The sequence below is a fragment of the Nerophis lumbriciformis genome, linkage group LG20, assembly GCF_033978685.3.
Source record: "Nerophis lumbriciformis linkage group LG20, RoL_Nlum_v2.1, whole genome shotgun sequence".
Taxonomy (NCBI): Eukaryota; Metazoa; Chordata; class Actinopteri; order Syngnathiformes; family Syngnathidae; genus Nerophis; species Nerophis lumbriciformis.
In genome coordinates, this window is record NC_084567.2 from 26,258,123 (window position 1) to 26,285,000 (window position 26,878).

The following is a 26,878-nucleotide window of genomic DNA, read 5'->3' on the forward strand; positions in this document are numbered from 1 at the left end:
TACAGTCCGTAAGCACACATGATTGTATTTTTTTATGACAAAAAAAAAGTTAAAATAAAAAATACCATACCACCCCTCCCCCGGTCCGTGGGACAAATTTTCAAGCGTTGACCGGTCCGCAGTAACAAAAAGGTTTGGGACCACTGCTGTAGTTTATCCGCCGGGTCTTAAAATGTCCTAAAAGGTCTTAAATCCAACAATTTGAATTTTAGGCCTTAAAATGTCTATATTTCTCCTAAAATCTCATAAAAGATCTTAAATACGATTTTGGAAGGTCTTATTACCTTACTTTTATTTAAAACATAAACTTCAGTGTTGCTTTTAACCAAACGGAACAAACAGAACCAAAGTAAGTCAGAATTTATCGCGCACTATTAAATAGCGTAAGCTGTGCGCTCAGCGGTTTGTTTGTTACAGCTTAGCATAGCAGCGGAGAAAACTTAACAAAAGCCCACAGCAAAGCCGAATTACTTGCATAAGATGAGTAAGTGCAAGTTCAACGATTTGTGGATCCAGAACAATCAATTTAATGCATGTTCAAAGCCGGTGGATGGAAACATATAAAGTGTTTACGATCCGGAAGTGGAGCCATTGAGGAGGGAAGCGTTTTGTAAACAATGCGGTGACAGTACGGGATAAGTCTGTGTCAAAAGATGCTGAAATGCCACAAACACTTGCACAACTATACAAAGATCAACTTAACTCCTCCAAAGGAGTGTTATGTGGGTAAAGTGGCGCCAATTGCCGAAGGAGATCAATATGAGATGTTTACTAGTGAAATAATACTATTACATACGGTAAGCACGCGCTAATTTTTCTGTGCTCATATGGTACTTTTTTTTTGTGGCTGCCATAAATTAGCCTCACCGTTTTATAAGCTGCAGGGTTCAAAGTGTAGGAAAAAAGTAGTTATAGTCCGGAATTTACGATATATATCCGTTCTAAATGCAACATTTTTCATTAGCTGAACTTAAGGATGTACACTGCAAAAAGTCAGTGTTCAAAAACAAGAAAAAAAATACAAAAATTAGGGGTATTTTATTTGAACTACGGTAAGCAAAATAATCTGCCAATAGAACAAGAAAATTTGGCTTGTCAAGACTTTCCAAAACAAGTACAATTAGCTAACCTCAATGAACCCAAAAATACCTTAAAATAAGTATATTCTCACTAATAACAACTGTACTACTATATGAGTATGTATTTTCTATTGTTTCATTGAAAATAAAACAGCAAAGTCCATTTTGCTGTCATCTGTTTTAATATGAGACACAATTGTGTCAAAGTCAAGATTTTTTTTTTTACATGGTTAAAATAAGAAATTATTACTTTAAAAAAGTAGTTTTATACTTGTGAGTGTTGATGACACAGCTTTGCAACAGTTGATATTCTAGTTTCAAGCATGTTTTACTCAATATAGGTAATCAAATCTCAGCAACACGCTGTAATATCTTACTGAGATCATTTAGGACCAAAACCCTTAAAACAAGTAAAACACTCTAACATAAAATTTGCTTAGTGAGAAGAATTATTTTATCAGACAGAAAATAAGCAATCACCCTTATTTGAGATATTTAATCTTACTTAGATTTCAGTTTTTGCAGTGTAGAACTTTCTTCATATACCTAAAAGTTGTATTTCTCTTAGATATTGTTCACCAATGTGTGTAAGTGTCTTAGTCAGCATTTCTCCTTTGCCCATATATTCCAGTCACCTCACAGGTGTGGCATATCAATAAAATTATTAGACAGGTGCGCATCAGGCTGGCCACTATAAAATGTGCACTTTTACTCTATTGGATGCTAGATGTGTAGGTCTGTGCTGGAGGCTCATGTATTAAGGGTTTTATAGATTTCCTACCAAAAAATTGGCGTACATTCAAATTCAGAAACCAGCGTAAGCAAGAAAAATTCAGATGTATTAAAGTGTGCGCATGCACTAATCCAAGCACATTTTGTTGTTACATCGCAATCAATGTGGAATTAATCGCAGATGTCTGCGTGGCTGGTCACGCCCAAACCACATAGCGACCACAAGGCCATGCCCCCTTATTAATACACAAATCTTATTGAAATTAGCCATGTGCCTGAGATTCCACACAATTCAGTAGGAGTCTGTAGGAAGTGCTTCTTTCTCATGTATTGAGCAAGCGAAAGAGGGTTGAGATTGTGAACCTGTCAATGCTGTGTGCTCTGAGAACTGCACACAGGTTGAAATAAAAAATAAATGGTCGGACAACAGAAAGAAGGTGAAGAAGAAGATGGATATGCATGGCCAGAACAAAAGGGGACCGGACATAAAGTAGTGTTGCTTCCTGTTTGAAAGGAGAGTCGCTGCAGTGATACGTAAAACTTTAAAAGAGGTGGGTGACTCCTTTTTACCCCTAATATAAATATAATTTGTATAAATTACAACACAATTTGTTCATCTGCTCAAAGCCAGATTAGAGTTTTTTATGCAAAAATGATGTAATATATGGTTAGCAATTTTTATTTATTTAAACATGCCACTATATCAAAAAGAATGCAAAAGACTTTGAATACTCAATTTATAATTACAACACAGGAGAGCTACTTGCGGTAGCAGCTGGATGTGTCCCAACGTCGGGCCATGTCTTCACCATCTCCGGTGCCATTTATGTGCACCGGCTGCAAGTGTCCGCCCGACTAGCCAAGCTGGAGCTGGAGTCACAGGAACACATTTTGACTGCAATAGATGGCAAAATGACCACCAAGATAAATTCAATCAATCAATCAATCAATGTTTATTGATATAGCCCTACATCACAAATGTCTCAAAGGGCTGCACAAGCCACAACGACATCCTCGGTTCAGAGCCCACATAAGGGCAAGGAAAAACTCACAACCCAGTGGGACGTCGATGTGAATGACTAATACATTAATAAACATCCTCACCAATATTAATAAGAATATGAAGCATTAAATGCATTGGCGAAAGAGTGAACTTTATGGCCTTGCCTCTGTGTTTTTTACATTGTTGAAATCAAATGTTGGCAAAGCCGGAATGACCACCTCTGTATGTCGCCAAAGTATCCACAGCCTGTAGAAATGTCCGTCCGAAGCATGAAGTTGAAACATTTCATCTTTGCCGTGAAAAAGGGCACACGCCAGGTTTTTGTGTGCACACAAGCTTTAATACATGACGCCCTAGGTGTGGTTAAACGTGGTCTGCGGTTGTGAGGCCGGTTGGATATACTGACAAATTGTCTGAAACGCCTTTTTAGACGCTTATGGGAGAGAAATGAACATTCACTTCACGGGCAACAGAGCTGGTGCACATTCCTGCTGTCAGGATGCCGATTGCGCGCTCCCTCAACCCGTGCCACATCTGTGGCATTGTGCTGTGTGGTAAAATGTTATAGTGTGCTTCCCACATCACAAGGCGCAATGGGGCCCTCACCGGTTGCACTTCCAGAGGCAGAGAGCACCAACCACACGGGAAAGACATACAGAGAAAGAGTTAGTAATGTACTACATGGATGGGGATAACACAGCAACACACTTATCAATGATCTTTCGCTAAAATGTTTCAAATTAATTTTGTCTAGTTACTGCAATGAAGTAAACTCATATAAAACAAAGGTACTATGAAACTGCAGTTATTAGAACTAATACAAGTGTCATGAAACACTATATTTATGTATGTATGCTAGCTTGGAACACGTGAGCCAGTCCCAGGCAGCTTGTGATGTCTAATCCAATCAGCTTATCCTGTCCTCTTCTGGGCCTGCAGCTGCTGCCTCAGTAATTCCAATACATTTATGTCCTGGGGGTTTTGGAAACAATGCACCAGTCTACTAGTGGCACCCAGAACTGGAAACTTTAGCCTTAGCCCTGATTACGCTCTTAGCATTTGCTCTTCACTCTCTGCAGTGGTGCATTTAGAGTACTTCTAATAGCCTTTTAACCTGTTAAAAGCAGAGGAGCCGCCGGGTTGCGTCTGTGTTGCTTAAGTCAATATAAATAAACACTGGAAGAATATCAGCAAAAAGCTCAAATAAACCAGTTTTATAAAAGCAGAAGATATTTCAAAGCACAAACACTTACGACAGATGTACACATGTAAGTAATGTAGCAAACTAAGCAGTGTTTAAAAGATAACACGGACTAATCTACTAAATGTTTGCATGTATTAAAGGCCTACTGAAATGCGATTTTCTTATTTAAACGGGGATAGCAGGTCCATTCTATGTGTCATACTTGATCATTTCGCGATATTGCCATATTTTTGCTGAAAGGATTTAGTAGAGAACATCGACGATAAAGTTCACAACTTTTGGTCGCTGATAAAAAAGCCTTGCCTGTACCGGAAGTAGCAGACGATATGCGCGTGACGTCACAGGTTGTGGAGCTCCTCACATCTGCACATTGTTTACAATCATGGCCACCAGCAGCGAGAGCGATTCGGACCGAGAAAGCGACGATTTCCCCATTAATTTGAGCGAGGATGAAAGATTCGTGGATGAGGATAGTAAGAGTGAAAGACTAGAGGGCAGTGGGAGCGATTCAGATAGGGAAGATGCTGTGAGAGGCGGGTGGGACCTGATATTCAGCTGGGACTGACTAAAACAGTAAATAAACACAAGACATATATATACTCTATTAGCCACAACACAACCAGGCTTATATTTAAAATGCCACAAATTAATCACGCATAACAAACACCTCCCCCCTCCCGTCCATATAACCCGCCAATACAACTCAAACACCTGCACAACACACTCAATCCCACAGCTCAAAGTACCGTTCACCTCCCCAAAGTTCATACAGCACATATATTTCCCCAAAGTTACGTACGTGACATGCACATAGCGGCACGCACGTATGGGCAAGCGATCAAATGTTTAGAAGCCGCAGCTGCATGCGTACTCACGGTACCGTGTCTGCGTATGCAACTCAAAGTCCTCCTGGTAAGAGTCTCTGTTGTCCCAGTTCTCCACAGGCCAATGGTAAAGCTTGACTGTCATCTTTTGGGAATGTAAACAATGAAACACCGGGTGTGTTATCCGGCACAACAGTCAGGGGGTGCATTCTATGGCGGGGGTGCGTTATCCGGCACAACACCTGCCGCAATACACCGCTTCCCACCTACAGCCTTCTTCTTTGCTGTCTCCATTGTTCATTGAACAAATTGCAAAAGATTCACCAACACAGATGTCCAGAATACTGTGGAATTTTGCGATGAAAACAGACGACTTAATAGCTGGCCACCATGCTGTCCCAAAATGTCCTCTACAATCCGTGATGTCACGCGCAGACGTCATCATACCGAGAAGTTTTCAGCAGGATATTTCGCGCGAAATTTAAAATTGCACTTTAGTAAGCTAACCAGGCCGTATTGGCATGTGTTGCAATGTTAATATTTCATCATTGATATATAAACGATCAGACTGTGTGGTCGGTAGTAGTGGGTTTCAGTAGGCCTTTAAAGAGCATGCAATCTTCATAGCACCCACAAAGCGGATCTACTAAACTTGTGTGCAGAGAATTCTCTTATAAAGATTGCAATTCATTAAGTGTATCTTCCTTCACATACATGTAAAATATATGCTGATTATTAGAACACCCACAATACTCTGAGGAGTTGCAATAATAATCATTTAGCGCACACAATGTGATTTATCAAGACTGAAACTGTTTTGTGGCTGCTGTTTTGCGTCTATGTTTAGCAGGTCTGAAATGTTTGTGCAAACTGGCACAAATGGCATCCTCTACGTTTGACTAACATCCATAATGTGCTGGGCTCTGCTTGCTACTTTGTGCACTGTTTTTAATGTTTTTAATGTCTGATCCCTTGACACTGCGCGATAGTCGTACCTCACTTATTGTATTTGGGCAGTCAAATGATCCACCACCATTTTTGGTGTGTACCACTGTTCCTGAGACGTCCAACCTGCCCACTTCACGGCAGAACACGCCACATAAAACGCGGAAAGAGGAGTAGATTCCACGTCAGATTGAGGACTTACCTTGCTCTTCTACCCTCCCGTCTTACTGTAAATGTCAGTCACTGCTGACTGCAGTATAGCAGTGCCTGAGCACACCCTCCTCTTGTTAAGAGTATAAATTATTGAGGATTTCATTGCAATATTTAGACTAGATCCGACCGATCGAAGTCTATAAGCATGACTGCGGAATCCTGCTTGGATGAGAGGTAAAACTTCTAAGACAAACTAAACAGTCCAGTTGCGATTGATTAAATGCCCTGAGAATTAGAGATGTCCGATAATATTGGCCTGCCGATATTATCGGCCGATAAATGCTTTAAGATGTAATATCGGAAATTATCGGTATCGGTTTCAAAAAGTAAAATTAATTACTTTTTAACTGCCTTTAGCGTCCTCTACAACCTGTCGTCACGTCCGCTTTTCCTCCATACAAACAGCGTGCCGGCCTAGTCACATAATATATGCGGCTTTTACACAAACATAAGTGAATGCGATGCATACTTGATCAACAGCCATACAGGTCACACTTACGGTGGCCGTATAAACAACGAGTATACTCTGGACTGAAGCTGTGTGACTTCATTGTTTTTGTAGCTGTTGATGGACGGTATAGCTCGGTTGGTAGAGCGGCCGTGCCAGCAATTTGAGGGTTGCAGGTTCGATCCCCGCTTCCGCCATAATAGTCACTGCCGTTGTGTCCTTGGGCAAGACACTTTACCCAACTGCTCCCAGTGCTACCCACACTGGTTTAAATGTAACTTAGATATTGGGTTTCACAATGTAAAGCGCTTTGAGTCACTTGAGAAAAAGCGCTTCACTTCACACTTCACTTCACTGTTTTGAGGCATGTTTTAAAAAAAATAAAAATAATGGACTTTGTGAAAGTCAAAGTATAGTATTTCCCATAGTTGTAGTGGGTATTAGGATTATCTCAGGGAGAGCAAGTCCCAAATTCCAAGCTGCTGTTTTGAGGCATGTTAAAAAAAATAATGCACTTTGTGACTTTAATAATAAATATGGCAGTGCCATGTTGGCACTTTTTTTTCCATAAATAGAGTTTAAGTTGTTCTCTTATTTTGAAAAACCTTGTTTTTGATTGATTGATTGAAATTTGTATTAGTAGCTTGCACAGTACAGTACATATTCCGTACAATTGACCACTAAATGGTAACACCCGAATAAGTTTTTCAACTTGTTTAAGTCGAGGTCCACGTTAATCAATTCATGATAATGTTAGATTGTTTAATGCATCCAGCGGGGCATCACAACAAAATTAGGCATAATAATGTGATAATTCCACGACTGTATATATTGGTATCGGTTGATATCGGAATCGGTAATTAAGAGTTGGACAATATCGGGATATCGGCAAAAAAGCCATTATCGGACATCTCCACTGAGAATCATCATTAGCAATAGCCATAGCCCCAGAATTGTATTCAGCACCATCAATGTTGTTGTCGTTACTGATGTGAACACACATGCAATACATTTCAGTTCTTCATGGATAAGGCCCTGTCAGGTCTGTCAAGCAATGCATTGAAAGTTCAGTCCAGCAGTGAACCCCCACTAGACATTACACTTGCCAGACTATTGAAAGTAGTTATGGAAACCATTTGTTCCAGTTTTGTTCAGGCTGGGTATTGTTCCTACATGATATCACACAAGTTTCAATCAGGTTTTAGGACCCGTCATAGCACAAAATTTACAATATTGAAAGCACAACGATGTTCTCACAGCCCTCGACACCAAAAGTCCTGTTTTTCTTTTGACACCGTGGACCATGCGGTCTATAGCACTGTGTTGGCTATGTGACTTGTGTTTCTTAAATGTTTCACTTCATATCTCTCCAACAGAACATAGCTGCATGACCTCAAACAATGGTTGTCGCACAACTTTCTTCATTTAAATTAAAAACGGAGTATATTGTTTTTTATCCCTGATTCACTGTACTGTGCACCAACATTTTGCACCCCCACCACTTAGATTTACCGCATTTTTCGGACTATAAGTCGCAGTTTTTTGCATAGTTTGGCCGGGGGAGCGACTTATGTGTGAAATTATTAACACATTACTGTATAATATCAAATAATATTATTTAACTCATTCACGTAAGAGACTAGACGTATAAGATTTCATGGGATTTAGCGATCAGGAGTGACAGATTGTTTGGTAAACTTATAGCATGTTCTATATGTTATAGTTATTTGAATGACTCTTACCATAATATGTTACGTTAACATACCAGGCACGTTCTCAGTTGGTTATTTATGCCTCATATAACGTACACTTATTCAGCCTGTTGTTCACTATTCTTTATTTATTTTAAATTGCCTTTCAAATGTCTATTCTTGGTGTTGGGTTTTATCAAATAAATTTCCCCCAAAAATGCGACTTATACTCCAGTGCGACTTATATATATGTTTTTTTCCTTCTTTGTTATGCATTTTCGGCAGGTGCGACTTATACTCCGGTGCGACTTATACTCCGGTGCGACTTATACTCCGAAAAATACGGTAATCAACAAATTAGCTCTGTGGTTGGAGCAGGTTTCTTCCAGTTATTAGGAAAGTTGAAGCCCTTTTTGCCGAGAGTGGACATCGAACCTTTAGTTGGAGACTAGACTATTATAATGCCCGCTCTAATGGAATAAATCATTCTCTCCTCTACCAATTTCAGTAGTACAAAACGTAGATGCTTTCCTTCTCACCAATGCTCCAAAACATGTTCATATCACTCTGTTTGTCTTTTCTCTCCACTGTCTCCCTTGTTGTTTTACAGTTAATTTGAGAGTCCCCCTGTTTCTGTTTAAGACCGTTAATGGTCTTGCTCCAGCGTACTAATCTTTGAACTGTTAACCACCAATCATAATTCTGGGAGTACCAAAATTATAAAAATATATAAAACAATGGAGTGATCATCTATATATGTACTGTATGTATTCAGTAGAGATGTCCAATAATATCGGACTGCCAATATTATCGGCCGATAAATGCTTTAAAATGTAATATCGGAAATTATCGGTATCGGTTTCAACAAGTAAAATGTATGACTATTTAAAAGTGCCATGTTGGCATTTTTTTCCATAACTTGAGTTGATTTATTTTGGAAAACTTTGTTACATTGTTTAATGCATCCAGCGGGGCACGACAAAATTAGGCATAATAATGTGTTAATTCCACGACTGTATATATCGGTAGATGTTGATATTGGAATCGGTAATTAAGAGTTGGACAATATCGGAATATCGGATAGCGGCAAAAAAGCCATTATTGGACATTTCTAGTATTCAGTTTTACCCTTGTTTTGTTTGTTTTAACCTATTTGTATTGTGAAACACATTGGACACCATTGGGATATAAGAAGGTGATAAAAAAAATTCATAATAGAAAGACTCTAAAATAACCCACAAAGCAAAATTTAAAGAAACTTTGCGGTCAGATGATTTTATTGACTAAATACTACCAACAACATTATTTTGCTATTAATTTATATGGCTATTTGAGTTTAGCTAGAACAGTGTTTTGACACTTTGCTATACTGTGTGTGTATTAAACAATGTGTGTGTGTGTGTGTGTGTGTGTTTGTGTGTTTCTAGGCTGCAGGTAACGCTGTGAAGAGAGCTTCTGATAATTTGGTAAAAGCAGCTCAGAAAGCAGCGTTTGATGCTCAAGACGACCAGGCTGTGGTGGTCAAAAGCAAGATGGTGGGAGGCATTGCTCAGGTGAGTACACCTTCAACTCATTTAGTATACAACTCATTTCATAATAATCAATAATTATTGTTGATACCTTCATTGCAATTACTAAATACAGCGGTACCTTGTCTTTTGAGTTGTTTTTTTAACCCATAATAATCGTATCTCAAATCAATGTTCCTTACTGAAACTCAATAAAATCACAAAAAACAGCACAATTTTGACATGTTTTTAAATTAAAAAAAAACTAACTTCTAGATAAGTAATATTGTATCAAAACAATACAGTGCAATGTACTACTAGCAAGTAACATACTTTTATGAAGTAATGTAAGAATTTACTGCATTTCTGTTTCTTTGTCAAACAAACCATCTAAAGCTTCTCCATAGTTTCATGGATAAATGTCTCACAAATGTTAACATTCTTCTGTTTAATAGTGTAGCAGTGCTATGCTCATACTACTCGGCTGAACAAGGTTGAAAGAAGCACATGTGATCAGTGTAACAATGTATGATATCAGGTAGTACAATGTTAAATGAAAACTGTGATCAGTGTCGGCAGTAAGTCGGACACGTTTCCAGTGAGGGTTGGACTCCGCCAAGGCTGCCCTTTGTCACCGATTCTGTTCAAAACTTTTATGGACAGAATTTCTAGGCGCAGTCAAGGCGTTGAGGAGATCCGGTTTGGTGGCTGCAGGATTAGAGCTCTGCTTTTTGCAGATGATGTGGTCCTGATGACTTCATCTGGCCAGGATCTTCAGCTCTCACTGGATCGGTTCGCAGCCGAGTGTGAAGCGACCGGGATGAGAATCAGCACCTCCAAGTCCGAGTCCATGGTTCTCGCCCGGAAAAGGGTGGAGTGCCATCTCTGGGTTGGGGAGGAGATCTTGCCTCAAGTGGAGGAGTTGAAGTACCTCGGAGTCTGTTCACGAGTGAGGGAAGAGTGGATCGTGAGATCGACAGGCGGATTGGTGCGGCGTCTTCAGTAATGCGGACGCTGTATCGATCCGTTGTGGTGAAGAAGGAGCTGAGCCGGAAGGCAAAGCTCTCAATTTACCGGTCGATCTACGTTCCCATCCTCACCTATGGTCACGAGCTTTGGGTTATGACCGAAAGGACAAGATCACGGGTACAAGCGGCCAAAATGAGTTTCCTCCGCCGGGTGGCGGGGCTCTCCCTTAGAGATAAGGTGAGGAGCTCTGCCATCCGGGAGGAGCTCAAAGTAAAGCCGCTGCTCCTCCACATGGAGAGGAGCCAGATGAGGTGGTTCGGGCATCTGGTCAGGATGCCACCCGAACGTCTTCCTAGGGAGGTGTTTCAGGCACGTCCGACTGGTAGGAGGCCATGGGGAAGACCCAGGACACGTTGGGAAGACTATCTGGGGCGGCATAGCTCGGTTGGTAGAGCGGCCGTGCCAGCAATTTGAGGGTTGCAGGTTCGATTCCCGCTTCCGCCATCCTACTCGCTGCCGTTGTGTCCTTGGGCAAGACACTTTACCCACCTGCTCCCAGTGCCACCCACACTGGTTTAAATGTAACTTAGACATTGGGTTTCACTATGTAAAGCGCTTTGAGTCACTAGAGAAAAGCGCTATATAAAAATAATTCACTTCACTTCACATCTCTCCCGGCTGGCCTGGGAATGCCTCGGTAAACGGAAACTTACAAGTAATATGACCTCAAATATACCTACAAACGAGGCATAATGATGCATTATGTACATACAGCTAACATAAATAGCATGTTAGCATTGATTAGCTTGCAGTCATGCAGTGACCAAATATGCCTGATTAGCACTCCACACAAGTCAATAACATCAACAAAGCTCACCTTTGTGCATTCACGCACAGCATAAAACATTGGATGGACAAATAGAGACAAAGAAGGAGTGGCATAAAACACGTCTTTCTGTGACAGAATCAGGGAAAGTTGTACATCCAAACAAACTACGGTGCGTTCAAGGACTTTCGAAATGAGGACAAAATGGCGCGCGCCAAATACTCTCATCAGTGAAGCACGTTGAATAGGGATGTCCTATAGTATCGGACTGCCGATATTATCGGCCGATAAATGCTTTAAAATGTAATATCGGAAATTATCAATATCGGTTTCAAAAAGAAAAATGTATGACTTTTTAAAACGCTGCTGTGTACACGGACGTAGGAAGAAGTACAGAGCGCCAATAAACCTTAAAGGCACTGCCTTTGCGTGCCGGCCCAGTCACATAATATCTACGACTTTTCACACACACAAGTGAATGCAGCATACTTGGTCAACAGCCATACAGGTCACACTGAGGGTGGCCGTATAAAAAACTTTAACACTGTTACAAATATACGCCACACTGTGAACCCACAAACACATTTTGGGAGAACATCCGCACCGTAACACAACATAAACACAACAGAACAAATACCCAGAACCCCTTGCAGCACTAACTCTTCCGGGACGCTACAATATACACCGCCCCCCGCCCACCTCAACCTCCTCATGCTCTCTCAGGTAGAGCATGTCCCAAATTCCAAGCTGCTGTTTTGAGGCATGTTAAAAAAAATAATGCACTTTGTGACTTCAATAATAAATATGGCAGTGCCATGTTGGCACTTTTTTCCATAACTTGAGTTGATTTATTTTGGAAAACCTTGTTACATTGTTTAATGCATCCAGCGGGGCATCACAACAAAATTAGGCATAATAATGTGTTAATTCCACGACTGTATATATCGGTATCGGTTGATATCGGAATCGGTAATTAAGAGTTGGACAATATCGGATATCGGCAAAAAAGCCATTATCGGACATCTATAATGTTGAATGTAAACAGTGAGATTTCTAACAATTAGGAAGGTTTGTGTCATGTTTGTCCTCCTACAGAAACCATATTAAAACAAAACTTCTTTTTTTTTCCTCATTTTTTTCCATTTTCATACATTTTAAAAAAAATTCCAGGGAGCCACTAGGGTGGCGCTAAAGAGCCGCTTGTGGCTAAAAAAGCCGACCCAGGCTATACAAATAAACGTTGATTGATGAAGTGATTTTAATTTGCCGACTAAATTGTCAATACATTTCGTCATAGTTTTTGCCATTTGTTTTCATTCGTTATCGTCCTAATTTCGTCAAGGGAAAATAGGTCGTTGACTTAAACAAAGACGAACATTTTTAGTCAAAAATGAACGCTGGTAATATGGATGTGATATAGGCAGCAGAAATTGCTAGAACAAGGTGTGATGATGATTGATGATGATGTGCTTCCAGATCATCGCGGCTCAGGAGGAGATGCTTCGTAAAGAACGAGAGTTGGACGAAGCCAGGAAGAAGTTGGCCACCATTCGTCAGCAGCAGTACAAGTTCTTGCCTTCAGAGCTGCGGGAAGACGGTCAGGAACAATAAAAAGGTCAAAAGTGATCCATGAAAAGATTTATGCTTGCTTCACATTCAAAACTTCAAAGTGTTTGTTTAATGGACTTGTGTAGTACATAAATATATGCTTGAAGTACTTGTTATGTATGTATGTATGTGTCTTCTTCTATCATGGTGCCAAGACAAGACAATCTATGCAATTGTTCCTTTGGCCAATTTCACGTGGAACAAATAGCTTTTATATGAAATATATTCAAGTACTTCTTTTTTTACTTCAATTTGGATGGTTTGTATTTGACATCATATTCATTAATTGAAGCCTTGCCAAAGTATTAAAATATTCAGTGCCTTCAAATATATCGGACGTTAGCGTTGCAGCTTCTTTATGTTTCTCAAGCTGCTTTGCAAGCGTGTCAGAATATATATGACATCCATATGCAATATGAATATTATAGTTTATGGATGTCTGTCTACACATTGTCTATTTTGATAGAATATTTGTGTTTACTGAGATCCTAATGTTAGGTCACGACTCTTCAGTATATATATCATGGTTTGAAATATTTCTATAGTACAAGTACGTGCTGATGTCTTTGTCCTACAAGTGCACTTTTTCATTAATTTAAAAAAATATAATTTCAGTCCTGCCATTGAGAATATATTTGACACACAACTAAAAGTGTAATCCTCTTCCATGTTTTATTCAGCTTGTACTTTAAAGTGCTCTAAACAAATACTGCTTTTGGCTATGTGATGGTGTAGTAGTACTGCAATAGATCCGACATAAATCCAGCTTTCAATCATGTGATGGTGTACTACAATACAGCAATAAACATTTTCATCACATCCATTCTTCTTCTCGTGCACTTTTACTTCTTGTTTGTGTTACAACTTTGACGGTTCAGTTCGCTATGTGGGTGCATATACAAGTACACAAGTCATACATCTAAGGTCACGGCAATATTTTGGTTTATATTGTAGCGTCCCGGAAGTGTTAGTACCACAAGGGATTCTGGGTATTTGTTCTGTTGTGTTGATGTTGTGTAACGATGCGGATGTTCTCCCAAAATGTGTTTGTCATTGTTGTTTGGTGTGGGTTCACAGTGTGGCGCATATTTGTAACAGTGTCAAAGTTGTTTATACGGCCACCCTCAGTGTGACCTGTATGGCTGTTGAACGAGGATGTCTTGCATCAATTCGTAATGTGTAAAGCCGGTAGATATTATGTGACTGTGATGGCATGCACATAAAGGAAGTGCCTTAAAGGTTTATTGTCTGTGTACCTCTCCCTACGTCCGTGGACACAGCGGCATTTAAAAACGTCATACATTTTACTTTTTAAAAACCGATACCGATAATAACGAAACCGATACCGATAATTTCCGATATTACATTTTAAAGCATTTATCGGCCGATAATATCGGCAGCCCGATATTATCGGACATCCCTAAAAACAATGTTTGTCAGAAGAAAAAATTAATTACTATAAATGTCCAAAAAAGAAAATATTTCCGTTTTAGGTCAGAAAGCAAACAAGGCAGTCCAGGAAAATATAGGAGAAACTAGAAAAGTAAAAAACTCAGGTTATATCAAATATATATATATATAGTCGCGATCAATGACATCACATGGACAAAGATAAGACCAAAGTTCTGTGGTCAGATGAAACAAAAATGGAGCTGTTTGGCCACAAAACGCAGCAATATGTTTGGAGGAGAAAAGGTGAGGCCTTTAATCCCAGGAACACCATCCATACCGTCAAGCATGGTGGTGGTAGTATTATGCTCTGGGCCTGTTTTGCTGCCAATGGAACTGGTGCTTTACAGAGAGTAAATGGGACAATGAAAAAGGAGGATTACCTCCAAATTCTTCAGGACAAGCTAAAATCATCAGCCCGAAGGTTGGGTCTTGGGCATAATAATGTGTTCCAACAGGACAATGACCCCAAACACACGTCAAAAGTGGTAAAGGAATGGCTAAATCAGGCTAGAGTTAAGGTTTTAGAATGGCCTTCCCAATGTCCTGACTTAAACGTGTGGACAATGCTGAAGAAACAAGTCCATGTCCGAAAACCAACAAATTTAGCTGAACTGCACCAATTTTGTCAAGAGGAGTGGTCAAAAATTCAACCAGAAGCTTGTGGATGGCTACCAAAATCACCTTACTGCAGTGAAACTTGCCAAGGGACATGTAACCAAATATTAACATTGCTGTATGTATACTTTTGACCCAGCAGATTTGGTCACATTTTCAGTAGACCCATAATAAATTCATAAAAGAACCAAACTTCATGAATGTTTTTGTGACCAACAAGTATGTGCTCCAATCACTCTTTTACAAAAAAATAAGAGTTGTAGAAATTATTAGAAACTCAAGACAGCCATGACATTATGTTCTTTACAAGTGTATGTAAACTTTTGACCGCGACTGTACAAACCAGATAAGTCAGTGTGCTGTAGCAGCCATGTGAAGCGATGTTTATGTGGCGGCCATCTTGGTGGGGGCAACGCCTTTATTTGAGCGGGGGCCTCAAACTCTCATCCCGTGGGCCATTTGCAGCACGCAGGCCCATATTTTGTAGGCATTTAATTATTTTCATAGTTTAGTGCAGCTCTTGCCAAATAGTGGGATGCGGCCCCCATGTGACCTCGGGGGAACATGCTTGATCAGTATCATGCTTCTAACCCCGCTTCTACAAAACACGCTCGTTGTAGCCATTAATCCTGACTGCCTCATTTTGATTAAAAAAAATTAAGCACGCTGTCAGAATAATTGTATCTAAGTTATCACAAAACTTTGTGTTACATTGAGTTCAGCTTGCCCTGCGAGAGGACAAAAGCTGTCTTTGATCCTACCAAGCAAAAGGCTTGTAAAACTCCACTGTGTAGGATGGGAAGCGACATGAAGGCGTCGGTTTCTTTGATGTATTGTAATCCACAGGAAGATTTTGTCTTGACCCGAGATCTACAAAGCAGAGAGGAGGCAGGGCCTGACCTCCCTCCAGGCACCTTTTCTTTGAACTGTTTTGTAACAAAGGCGAGGGCTGTTTACGACCCCCCTCCCTTAGAAACAGCTGTTGCCATGTTATCAGGGATAGTCCAAATAAAAGAGGAGGCGTACAATCTTTCGTCAGAGCGTGGTGGAGACTGTACAAGAGTACAGCCCAGATGTTTCTCCTCAATTGAGCCAAATTTAATTCTGTCTCTGTTTAATTCCTTGCTTCTGTTTAATAGATGTCATCAGTGTTTGAACCTGACAGTATATACTGTATGTATATATAAAGTGCATATATAAGTATAAAAGTGTATAAGAGTACAGTATGTATGTAAGAATGTTGTCTATCTGTGTTGGCCCTGTGATGAGGGGGCCACTTGTCCAGGGTGTACCCCGCCTTCCGCTCGAGTGCAGCTGGGATAGGCTCCAGCACCTCCGCGACCCCGATAGGGACATGCGGTGGAAAATGGATGGATGGATGAAAATCAAAGTGTGAGCAGTGATGAACCCCACCCCTCCCCAGCAGCGTGACAGGGATGGAATGAGCATGTGTGAGAGTCTAAATACAGACAGGATCCACAAGGAAGAAGCAGCGAGTGCGGAGGCTCAGTCAGTCGCTTTTGTGTCCCGAACTGCCGTGCTGCTCTTTCTCTGCTCCAACCACTCACTCATCAAGGCAAGATGGAGGCCATCAAGAAGAAGATGCAGATGCTGAAGCTGGATAAGGAGAACGCCATCGACCGAGCAGAGCAAGCTGAGGGCGACAAGAAAGGAGCAGAAGACAAATGCAAACAGGTTACACACACTTCATTGCATCTCCATGTACTTCTTGAAGTACTGCAATACACTAACTACTCGCATTTTGTTAAGTATACACTGTCTGTATTAACAAAGTACTGCAATACAATAACTACATTAATTTAAGTAACAAAGTACTGCAATGCAATAACTACATTCACTTAATTAACAAAGTACTGTAATACAATAACTACATACAGTGTATTGACTAAGTACTGCAATTAACTAACTCATTTCACTTCATCAACTGATTATTGCACTTAACTAAGTAGAATACATGCATGAATTGATTAGTCCAGCGGTGTCCAAAGCGCTGTTTTTAGTGGAAAAAAAGCAATAAACATGAAGTGCATCACAACTTTACAAAGGTAAATAGGGACAAATAGAAAATAAAACAAATGAAAAAAGTTTTGTATGTTAAAAAAGTATTATACATCAAGAATATTTGAAACAAAATTGCATAAGTAAACAACTTTATATGAAAAATGACAAATCAATCTGTGTCTCAAAGGGCTGCACAAGCCACTACAACATCCTTGGCTCAGATCCCACATCAGGGCAAGGAAAAACTCAACCCAATGGGACAATGAGAAACCTTGGAGGGCAACTAATATTATATATGATTTAACTGTAGAAAAAATCAAAACAACATTTATTAGTCTATGTACTTTATGGGTTATCAGGAATATATTTGGAATTTTTTGTGTTTTAGAAGACGTTGGTTCACTTGCTTTTTCGTATAAAACCAGCGCAATTTTTTGGTTTTAAAAGTAAAAAAAAAAAAAAAAGAAGAATGTTTTGTTAGTCTTATTTCATATATATATATACGTATTTTTAATCAAATAAAATATGAAGACAATGAATAACAAGCGTCTAAACCAGGGGGCGTCAAACTCACTTTAGATCGGGGGCCACATGGAGAAAAATCTACTCCCAAGTGGGCCGGACTGGTAAAATCCCGGCACGATAACTTAAAAATAAAGACAACTTCAGATTGTTTTCTTTGTTTAAAAATAGAACAAGCACATTCTGAAAATGTACAAATCATATTGTTGTTGGGGTTTTTTTTTTACACTTACATGTTGTGGTTAATAGTACTCTATCTTTATTTGTCAAAATCAAATTACAGGATGTTATTTATGTAGTTTGCTAGTTTTCCTTGACTGGTGTACTAACATCATGTGCTTAATTTTTTTTTTTACATATGTAATATAATCTACAAAGATACAAATAATTGCTATTGTGACATCTAGTGGACACATTTAGAACAGCAGTTTCTTTCATTCAAAAATTTCAGCTCATTTTTATAATTAGCAAACTAATCCCGCGGGCCGGATAAAACCTGTTTGCGGGCCTAATCCGGCTCGCGGACCCTACGTTTGACACCCCTGGTCTAAACGTAATTTTTACCCATCTATTTAATACGCCAAGTTTACCTGAAAATATTCACACGTGAACTCGGGCTTGTGGGTAAACAAACATAAAAGACTGTGCTACGATCTAGATTAAAGTTATCCAGGATCTCTTCTTTGTTTTCCGTCTTAACCACGACAAACATTGAAGATGTGAATATGAATTACAACAAAGCTGGATAACAACTTTATCACTTTATAACTGTATTAGATCTCACGGATCTCCACAGGATTGTCTAATGAACAATGAAGTAATTTTTAGACATGAGTGATTGGTCAGTGGGCTGGGAATTCATCAGCCCTGACCTCTTTTTGATCAATGGGCGGGTGCTGTTGTTGGCTATATTCTTGCATCCCCAAACCTGTCCTGCTCCCAAGCAGCTCCAGTGCATGAATATCCTACTAATAATGTTTCCATACAGCTTCATGATATTGCATATTCACATCTTCAATGATTGTTGTGGTTAACACGGAACTAAAGAAGAGGTCTTGGATAACTTTGACTTAAATTGTAATACAGTCCCCTGTCTACTTCTTTATCAATCAATCAATCAATCAATCATCCATCCATCTTCTTCCGCTTATCCGAGGTCGAGTCGCGGGGGCAGCAGCCTAAGCAGGGAAGCCCAGACTCCCCTCTCCCCAGCCACTTCGTCCAGCTCCTCCCGGGGGATCCCGAGGCGTTCCCAGGCCAGCCGGGATATATAGTCTTCCCAACGTGTCCTGGGTCTTCCCCGTGGCCTCCTACCGGTCGGACGTGCCCTAAACACCTCCCTAGGGAGGCGTTCGGGTGGCATCCTGATTAGATGCCCGAACCACCTCATCTGGCTCCTCTCGATGTGGAGGAGCAGCGGCTTTACTTTGAGCTCCCCCCGGATGACAGAGCTTCTCACCCTATCTCTAAGGGAGAGCCCCGCCACCCGGCGGAGGAAACTCATTTCGGCCGCTTGTACCTGTGATCTTGTCCTTTCGGTCATGACCCAAAGCTCATGACCATAGGTGAGGATGGGAACGTAGATCGACTGGTAAATCGAGAGCTTTGCCTTCCAGCTCAGCTCCTTCTTCACCACAACGGATCGATACAGCGTCCGCATTACTGAAAATGCCGCACCGATTCGCCTGTCGATCTCACGATCCACTCTTCCCTCACTCGTGAACAAGACTCCGAGGTACTTGAACTCCTCCACTTGGGGCAAGATCTCCTCCCCAACCCGGAGATGGCACTTCACCCTTTTCCGGGCGAGAACCATGGACTCGGACTTGGAGGTGCTGATTCCCATCCCAGTCGCTTCACACTCGGCTGCGAACTGATCCAGTGAGAGCTGAAGATCTTGGCCAGATGAAGCCATCAGGACCACATCATCTGCAAAAAGCAGAGACCTAATCCTGCAGCCACCAAACCAGATACCCTCAACGCCCTGACTGCGCCTAGAAATTCTGTCCATAAAGGTTATGAACCGAATCGGTGACAAAGGGCAGCCCTGGCGGAGACCAACCCTCACTGGAAACGGGTTCGATTTACTGCCGGCAATGCGGACCAAGCTCTGACACTGATTATACAGGGAGCGAACCGCCACAATAAGACAGTCCGATACCCCATACTCTCCGAGCACTCCCAATCAGATCAATCAATCAAAGTTTATTTATATAGCCCTCAACCACAAGTGTCTCAAAGGGCTGCACAAGCCACAACGACATCCTCGGCTCAGATCCCACATCAGGGCAAGAAAAAACTCAACCCAATGGGATAGATACAATGACAAACCTTGGAGGGGACCGCAGATGTGGGGACCCTCCCTGGGCGACCGGTGCAATGGACGTCGAGTGGATCTAGTTAATAATGTGAGAGTCCAGTCCATAGTGGGGCCAGCAAGGGATCATCTTGAATGGAGACAAGCCAGTAGCGCAGAGACGTCCACAGATGAGTGGTCCGCCCCGGGTCCCGACTTTGAACAGCTAGCACCTCATCTGTGGCCACCTAATAAACTCTCCACACAGGAGAGGGGGGCAGGGCAGAAAAGATACGGCAGATCAACTGGTCTAAAAGGGGGGCCTATTTAAAGGCTAGAGTATACAAATGAGTTTTAAAAGGGGACATAAATGCTTCTACTGAGGTAGCATCTCTAACTGTTACCGGGAGGGCATTCCATAGTACTGGAGCCCGAATAGAAAACGCTCTATAGCCCGCAGACTTCTTTTGGGCTCTGGAAATCCCTAATAAGCCGGAGTTCTTAGAATGCAGATTTCTTGCCGGGACATATGGTACAGTACAATCAGCAAGATAGGATGGAGCTAGACCGTTTAGTATTTTATACGTAAGTAGTAAAACCTTAAAGTCGCATCTTAAGTGCACAGGAAGCCAGTGCAGGTGAGCCAGCATAGGCGTAATATGATCAAACTTTCTTGTTCTTGTCAAAGGTCTAGCAGCCGCATTTTGTACCAACTGTAATCTTTTAATGCTAGACATAGGGAGACCCGAAAATAACACGTTACAGTAATCGAGACGATTACTTTATTTGTTTGCCTGCAGGCCCACGTCCATATAAAACTACGATGGATTTGCAAAAATGAAGTTAAGACGCCTGTTATCCATCGTCTCTATATTTATTATATCTTGTTTTTATTTTACACTGAATGTAAGAAAGGTTACAAATGTATTGTTGACTATTTGTCTATGTTTAACTGCTAAGCTGCGATGATTAATTTAGCGTCTTTTATCAACACGAATGTAAAGAATATTACAATCTGCATCATATATTACTGTGGTCATCAATGGAGGAACACATAATCAGGCTGTGAAAGGACACTGTCCATGGAGGAAGCAGAGTCCAAACCCAACGTTCATCACCATGGCTGAGGTTGTGGAGGGAATCAAAAAAGTCCTCAGTGGCAAAGATCCACTTCCTTTGACTGTGGATGTTGTAAGATTGTCTTATTGTCTCATTGCCTGGAAGTTGGGAAAAGTCACTCTGGTAGACCGGGGCCGTGGTCCGCCTTTCCCAGAATGGTGCCCGGAGGGTGCGTCCTACTACAAGGGGATGGCACTCCTCAGCGTTTTTGAGAAAGTCCATTCCAGAGTGCTGGAGAGAAGAGTACAACTGTTAGTCCAACCTCAGCTACATGAGGTACAATGTGGTTTTTGTTCATTGTACCAGCTCTACATCCCGGCAAGGGTACTGAAGGGTGCACTGGAGTTTTCCCAACCGATTCACATGCACTTTGTGGGCTTGGAAAAAGCTGTGGACCATGGCACTGGCCTCCACCAGAGCTGGTCTTTGTCAAATGTTCTGTTCAATACCTTTATGGACATACTTTCTTGGCGCAAACCAAGGCGGTGATGGTGTCTAGTTTGGGGAATTCAGGATTTTGTCTTTGTATTTGCAGATGATGTGGTCTAAGCCTCATCAGGTCTGTGACCTCTAGGGTTTACTTGGTCGGTTCACAGTATGAATCTTCAGGGATGAGACATCGCACGTTCTAATCTGAGGCTATGGTTCTCAATCGGCAAACCATACCTTCGAGTTATGATGAAAGTCTTGCCCCAGGTGGAAGAGTTTAGGTATTTTGGGATCTTGCTCTTGAGTGAGGGGAGGCAGGAGGCAAATAGGCACAGCATCTGCAGTAATTAGATCCATCCATCCATCCATTTTCTACCGCTTGTCGCTTTTCTAAAGCTGCCGTGGTGAAGAGAGCACTGGGCTCTTGGTTTACCAGTCGATCTACTTTCCTGCCCTTATTCATGGTCACAGAAAGAGCAAGATTGCAGATACAAGCGGGTGTTTCCTCTGTCGGGTGTCTGGACTCACCCTAAGAGACAGTGTGGGGAGCTCTACCCTCCAGTGGGAGCTCAGAGTCGAGTAGAGCCGCAGCTCCTTTACATTGAGAGGAGTCGGTTGAAAAGAATCTGACATCTAGTCTGGATTCCCCATGGATGCCTCCCTGGTGAGGTGTTTTGGGCATCCCCAGCCAAAGTGAGGCCTCTGGGTAGACCTTGGGCACAATGAAGGGATTGTGTCTCATAGCCCGCCGAGGAATGGCTCCTTGTCCCCCTGGTGGACCTGGAAGAAATGGCTGGAGACCAGAAGGTCTGGGCTGTCCTCCTAAACGGAAGAAACTATATAGATGGATATATGGTGGGGATGTGTCATTTGATTGGCCACCAATCAGTAGTTGCCGATTTTCATTAAAAAGTATGTCATCGCCATTGCCGATTAATTCTTATCAATGCTGATTCGAAACATCGATACCCTCTGGCTGATATTGTCTTTATTTTTAGTCCTCTGCCTGAGGAGCAAGAGCAGACATGCTAATAGTTAAGATAGCTTGAAACAACACAAAGAAATACAGTGTATACGGAATAAATTCATTTTTGTTCTCAAAATTCTACACAGAATGCCCCATAATGACATTGTGCTAATTTTAATTTTTGCAAATGTATTAAAAATACAAAACTAACAATCCACATGTACATAAGTATTCACAGCCTTTGCTCAATACTTTGTTGATGCACCTTTGGCAGCAACTACAGCCTCAAGTCTTTTTTTAAACGATGCCACACATTGGCACGCCTAACTTTGGGCAGTTTCCCCCATTCCTCTTTGCAGCACCTCTTAAGCTCCATCAGATTGGATGGGAGGCGTCAGCTATTTTCAGCTCAGTTCCAGAGATTTAAATCGGATTCAAGTCTGGGCTATGGCTCGGCCACTCAAGGACATTTACAGAGTTGTCCGGAAGCCATTCCTTTGATACCTTAGCTGTGTGGTTAAGGTCGTTGTCCTGCTGTAAGAGGAACCGTCACCCCAGTCCGAGTTCAGGAATGCTCTGGAGCAGGTTTTCATCCAGGATGTCTCTGTACATTGCTGCATTTATCTTTCCCTCTATCCTGACTAGTTTCCCAGTTCCAGTTCGACTTAAAAACACCCCCACAGCATGATGCCGCCACCACCATGCTTCACCGTAGGGATGGTATTGGCCTGGTGATAAGCGGTGCCTGGTTTCTTCCAAACATGACGCCTGGCATTAATGCCAAAGAGTTCAATCTTTGTCTCATCAGACCAGACAATTTTGTTTCTCATGGTCCGAGAAACTTTTTAGTAAGAAATGGCTTCCGTCTGGCCACCATACTGTACAGGCCTGACTGGTGGATTGCTGCAGAGATGGTTGTCCTTCTGGAAGGTTCTCCTCTCTCCACAGATGAATGCTGTAGCTCTGACCGAGTGACCATCGAGTTTTTGTTCACCTTCCAGACTAGGGTCCTTCTACCCCGATCACTCAGTTTCGATGGCCGGCCAGCTCTGGGAAGAGTTCTGGTGGTTCCAAACTTCCTCCATTTACGGATGATTGAGGCCACTGTGCTCATTGGGACCTTCAAGTCAGTAAATATTTTTAGGTACCCTTCCCCAGATTTGTGTCTTGAGACAATCCTACCTCTCTGAGGTTTGCAGACAATTCCTTCGACTTCATTCTTGGTCTGTGCTCTGCCATGCACCATCGAGTGTGGGACCTTCTATGTAGACAGGTGTGTGCCTTTCCAAATCATGTCAAACCGACTGAATTGACCACACGTGGACTTCAATTAAGCTTTAGGAACATCTCAACGATTATCAATGGAAAAAAGATGCACCTGAGCGCACTTTTGAGTTTAATGGCCAAGGCTGTGAATACTTTTTTACAGTTTTTTTATTTTTAATACATTTGTAAAAATGTGTAAAAAAAAAAAAGCTTTTTCACATTGTCACTATGGGATATTGTGTGTAATATTTTGGGGACAAAAATATATGTATTCCGTTTTGGAATTTTGCGAAGCGCTGTGAATACTTTCCGGATGCACTGGAAGTACTTAGTTCAAGTTTAAGAAGTGTAGATGGAAGCGCGCTACAGCAGTAAGTAAGAAGTTATTAACAGTAAATTAACAGATAGATTAATAAAAGTTAGAGAGAGGATAATATAACAACAACAATTGTCACAGTCAGTACAAGACACGTAAGAGTTGGGCCGTTTGATCCATAAATTGGTGGTGTCGATACCAAGGGTGGAATCAGTACATGATCGATACTAGTGTTTTACTTTTTACCTTATTAGTTATGCAATATTTTATTTAGTTATATTTATTTAATTATATATTTACCCTATATTCATTTTATTTTGATCTTTTTTATACATTTTTTATTTATTTATTTATTTTTAATCTTCATACGTCTTACTTGTTTTTCATAATTGTATTTTGTAGTTTTTGTCAATGTTTACAAATTTAGGAAATAATTCCCTTTTTGAGGGCAAAAATCAATCAACCAATCAAAGTTTACTTATATAGCCTTTAATCACAAATGTCTCAAAGGGCTGCACAAGCTACAACGACATCCATCAGATCCCACATCAGGGCAAGAAAATCTCAACCCAATGGGCCCAATGAGAAACCTCGGAGGGGACCGCAGAATTAAAATGAGAAGTATGTAGTAGTTTTTGTCAGGTTCAAACACTGATGACATCTATTAAACAAGACAAGAAGCAAGGAATTAAACAGAGACAGAATTAAATTTGGCTCAATTGAGGTGAGCGCGTCTGGGCTGTACTCTTGTACAGTCCCCGGCGAAAGATTGTACGCCTTCTCTTTTATTTGGACTTTCCCTGATTACATGGCAACAGCTGTTTCTAAGGAACGGGGGTTGTAAACAGACATTGCCTTTGGTTACAGAACAGTTCAAAGAAAAGGTCGTAAACAGTTCACAGAAAAGGTGGTAAAACAGTTCAAAGAAGAGATCCCTGTAGGGGAGTCAGATCCTGCTTCCTCTTAGCTTTGTAGATCTCGGGTCAAGACAATATCTTTCTGTTGATTACAATACATGAAAGAAACAGAACACCTTAATGTTGCTTCCCATCCTACACAGTGGAGTTTTACAAGCCTTTTGATTGGTAAGATCAAAGACAGCTTTTGTCTTCTCGGAACTCATTGAAACACAAAGTTTTGTGATAACTTAGATACAATTATTCTGACAGTTTTTGTTTGGTTATTGTGTAAAATTGACTTTATTTTGCTCAAACAATTGTATGTAATAATATATAATACAGAAGTAGCTTAAATATTGTGTTGACATTGTTACACTGTAACTAGCACTCACCATAGAACGTACAGTTCATACAGTACATGTGATCGGTATCGGCCGATCTCATTCATGGATAAACTGTATCGGAATCGGCAGAATAAAATCCTGATCACATAGTTATTTAAAGTCTGTCATATTGATATTCTTTCAATAACCAATCATTGACTTTATTATAAATGAATGATAACTTCACATGATATATGGCTTGAGGAACGCTCTGTCGTACAGATGAAATGTGTCACAGGTAATTACACCTCACCAAGCTCATAACCAATCAAATAGTTTCCATGTCCTTCATGGTGTACTATTAGTATGACCTATGTATTTGGTGTGTGTACTACACAGCTACAAATAGAAACAATTCAACAATTGCCCCCAGGGAGCCATTCTAATGTCCACACAATGTCCGTGACGCCATGTCTATTTGGGAGTCAAACATTGTCCCGGTGTTTCATCACCGTGATTTTGGGCTTATGGGAGGATCATCATGTCCGAGTCTATTTATGACGGACACGCCTTACATGGACACGGACACAGTGACATTTGTCCTGTCGAGAGAACAATGCAATAAGCATTTGTCATGTTTTCTATGCGACCTAGTGGCTCCCTGGAGTTTTTTCAAAAAATGCAAACACATTTTTGTTTTAATATGGTTTCTTTAGAAGGACAAACATCAGCCAAACCTTCCTAACTGTTAAAAATCCCATTGTTTATGTTAAACATGCTTTACTGATGAGCGTATTTGGCGTTTTGTCCTAATTTCAGCGGTCTTTGAACTCGCCGTAGTTCGATTATAAGTAAAACTTTCTCCGACGCTGCCACAGAAAGACTTGTTTTAGGCCACTCCTTCTTTGTCTCATTTTGTCCACCAACATTTTTATGCTGTGCATGAATGCACAAAGTTGAGTGAGCTTTGTTGAAGTTATTGACTTGTGTGGAGTGCTCATCAGGCTAATCGATGCTAACGTGCTATCTAGACTAGCTGTATGTACATATTGAATTAATTAAATATTACAAAACTGTTGTGTATACTAATTCATAGATGTTATTTTATTATATAAAAAGGTCAGTAAATGATTCTATATATTTGTAAACGCTCTGAAGTGGGAAAGGGGTAGGATTAAATAAGGTTTGCTTCTTCCTACTCCTTTTCGGGCATGATGTAAAATGAAATGATATGAAATTGTGTGATGTATTATGCTGTAAGTGTGAATATTAATTCAGTCATTATTAACATACTGAGATGAAGAATATCTTATTTTCAATAAGGTTGGAAGTATTTCTCATAATTCTTCTTCTTTGTACTTTGTAAGCACTATTATTTTGAACAACCTCTTAAACTGGATCATATGAGTACAATTTTTAACTTCTTTACTTAATCCATTCCATAATTGAATTCCACATACTGATATGCTAAAAGTTCTAAGTGTTGTACGTGTATATAAAATGTTTTAAATTATTTTTTCCTCTAAGGTTATATTTCTCCTCTTTAGCCCAATAAAGTACCACAAAAACAACAGTATGAACATAATAATAGGATATAAATGA

At 40.7% G+C, this 26,878-nt stretch overlaps 2 protein-coding genes across 6 annotated transcripts in view; both read left to right on the plus strand.

Moving 5' to 3' along the window:
- Positions 1–13,873, plus strand: part of tln1 (talin 1) — a 169,581-nt gene extending 155,708 nt beyond the window's left edge. For both annotated transcript variants that reach the window (XM_061980700.2, XM_061980701.2), the window contains 2 exons: positions 9,567–9,692; positions 12,919–13,873. In XM_061980700.2, the coding sequence (XP_061836684.2) occupies positions 9,567–9,692; positions 12,919–13,053 (261 nt within the window). In that variant the 3' untranslated portion in view covers positions 13,054–13,873. The remainder of the gene's footprint in view (positions 1–9,566; positions 9,693–12,918) is intronic.
- A 2,703-nt stretch (positions 13,874–16,576) lies between these two features.
- Positions 16,577–26,878, plus strand: part of tpm2 (tropomyosin 2 (beta)) — a 38,297-nt gene continuing 27,995 nt past the window's right edge. Inside the window, exon 1 of one of the 4 annotated variants that reach the window (XM_072915336.1) lies at positions 16,577–16,812. In XM_072915336.1, coding sequence (XP_072771437.1) covers positions 16,699–16,812 — 114 coding nt within the window. In that variant the 5' untranslated portion in view covers positions 16,577–16,698. The remainder of the gene's footprint in view (positions 16,813–26,878) is intronic. The other 3 variants (XM_072915337.1, XM_061980704.2, XM_061980703.2) reach the window with 3 other exon arrangements.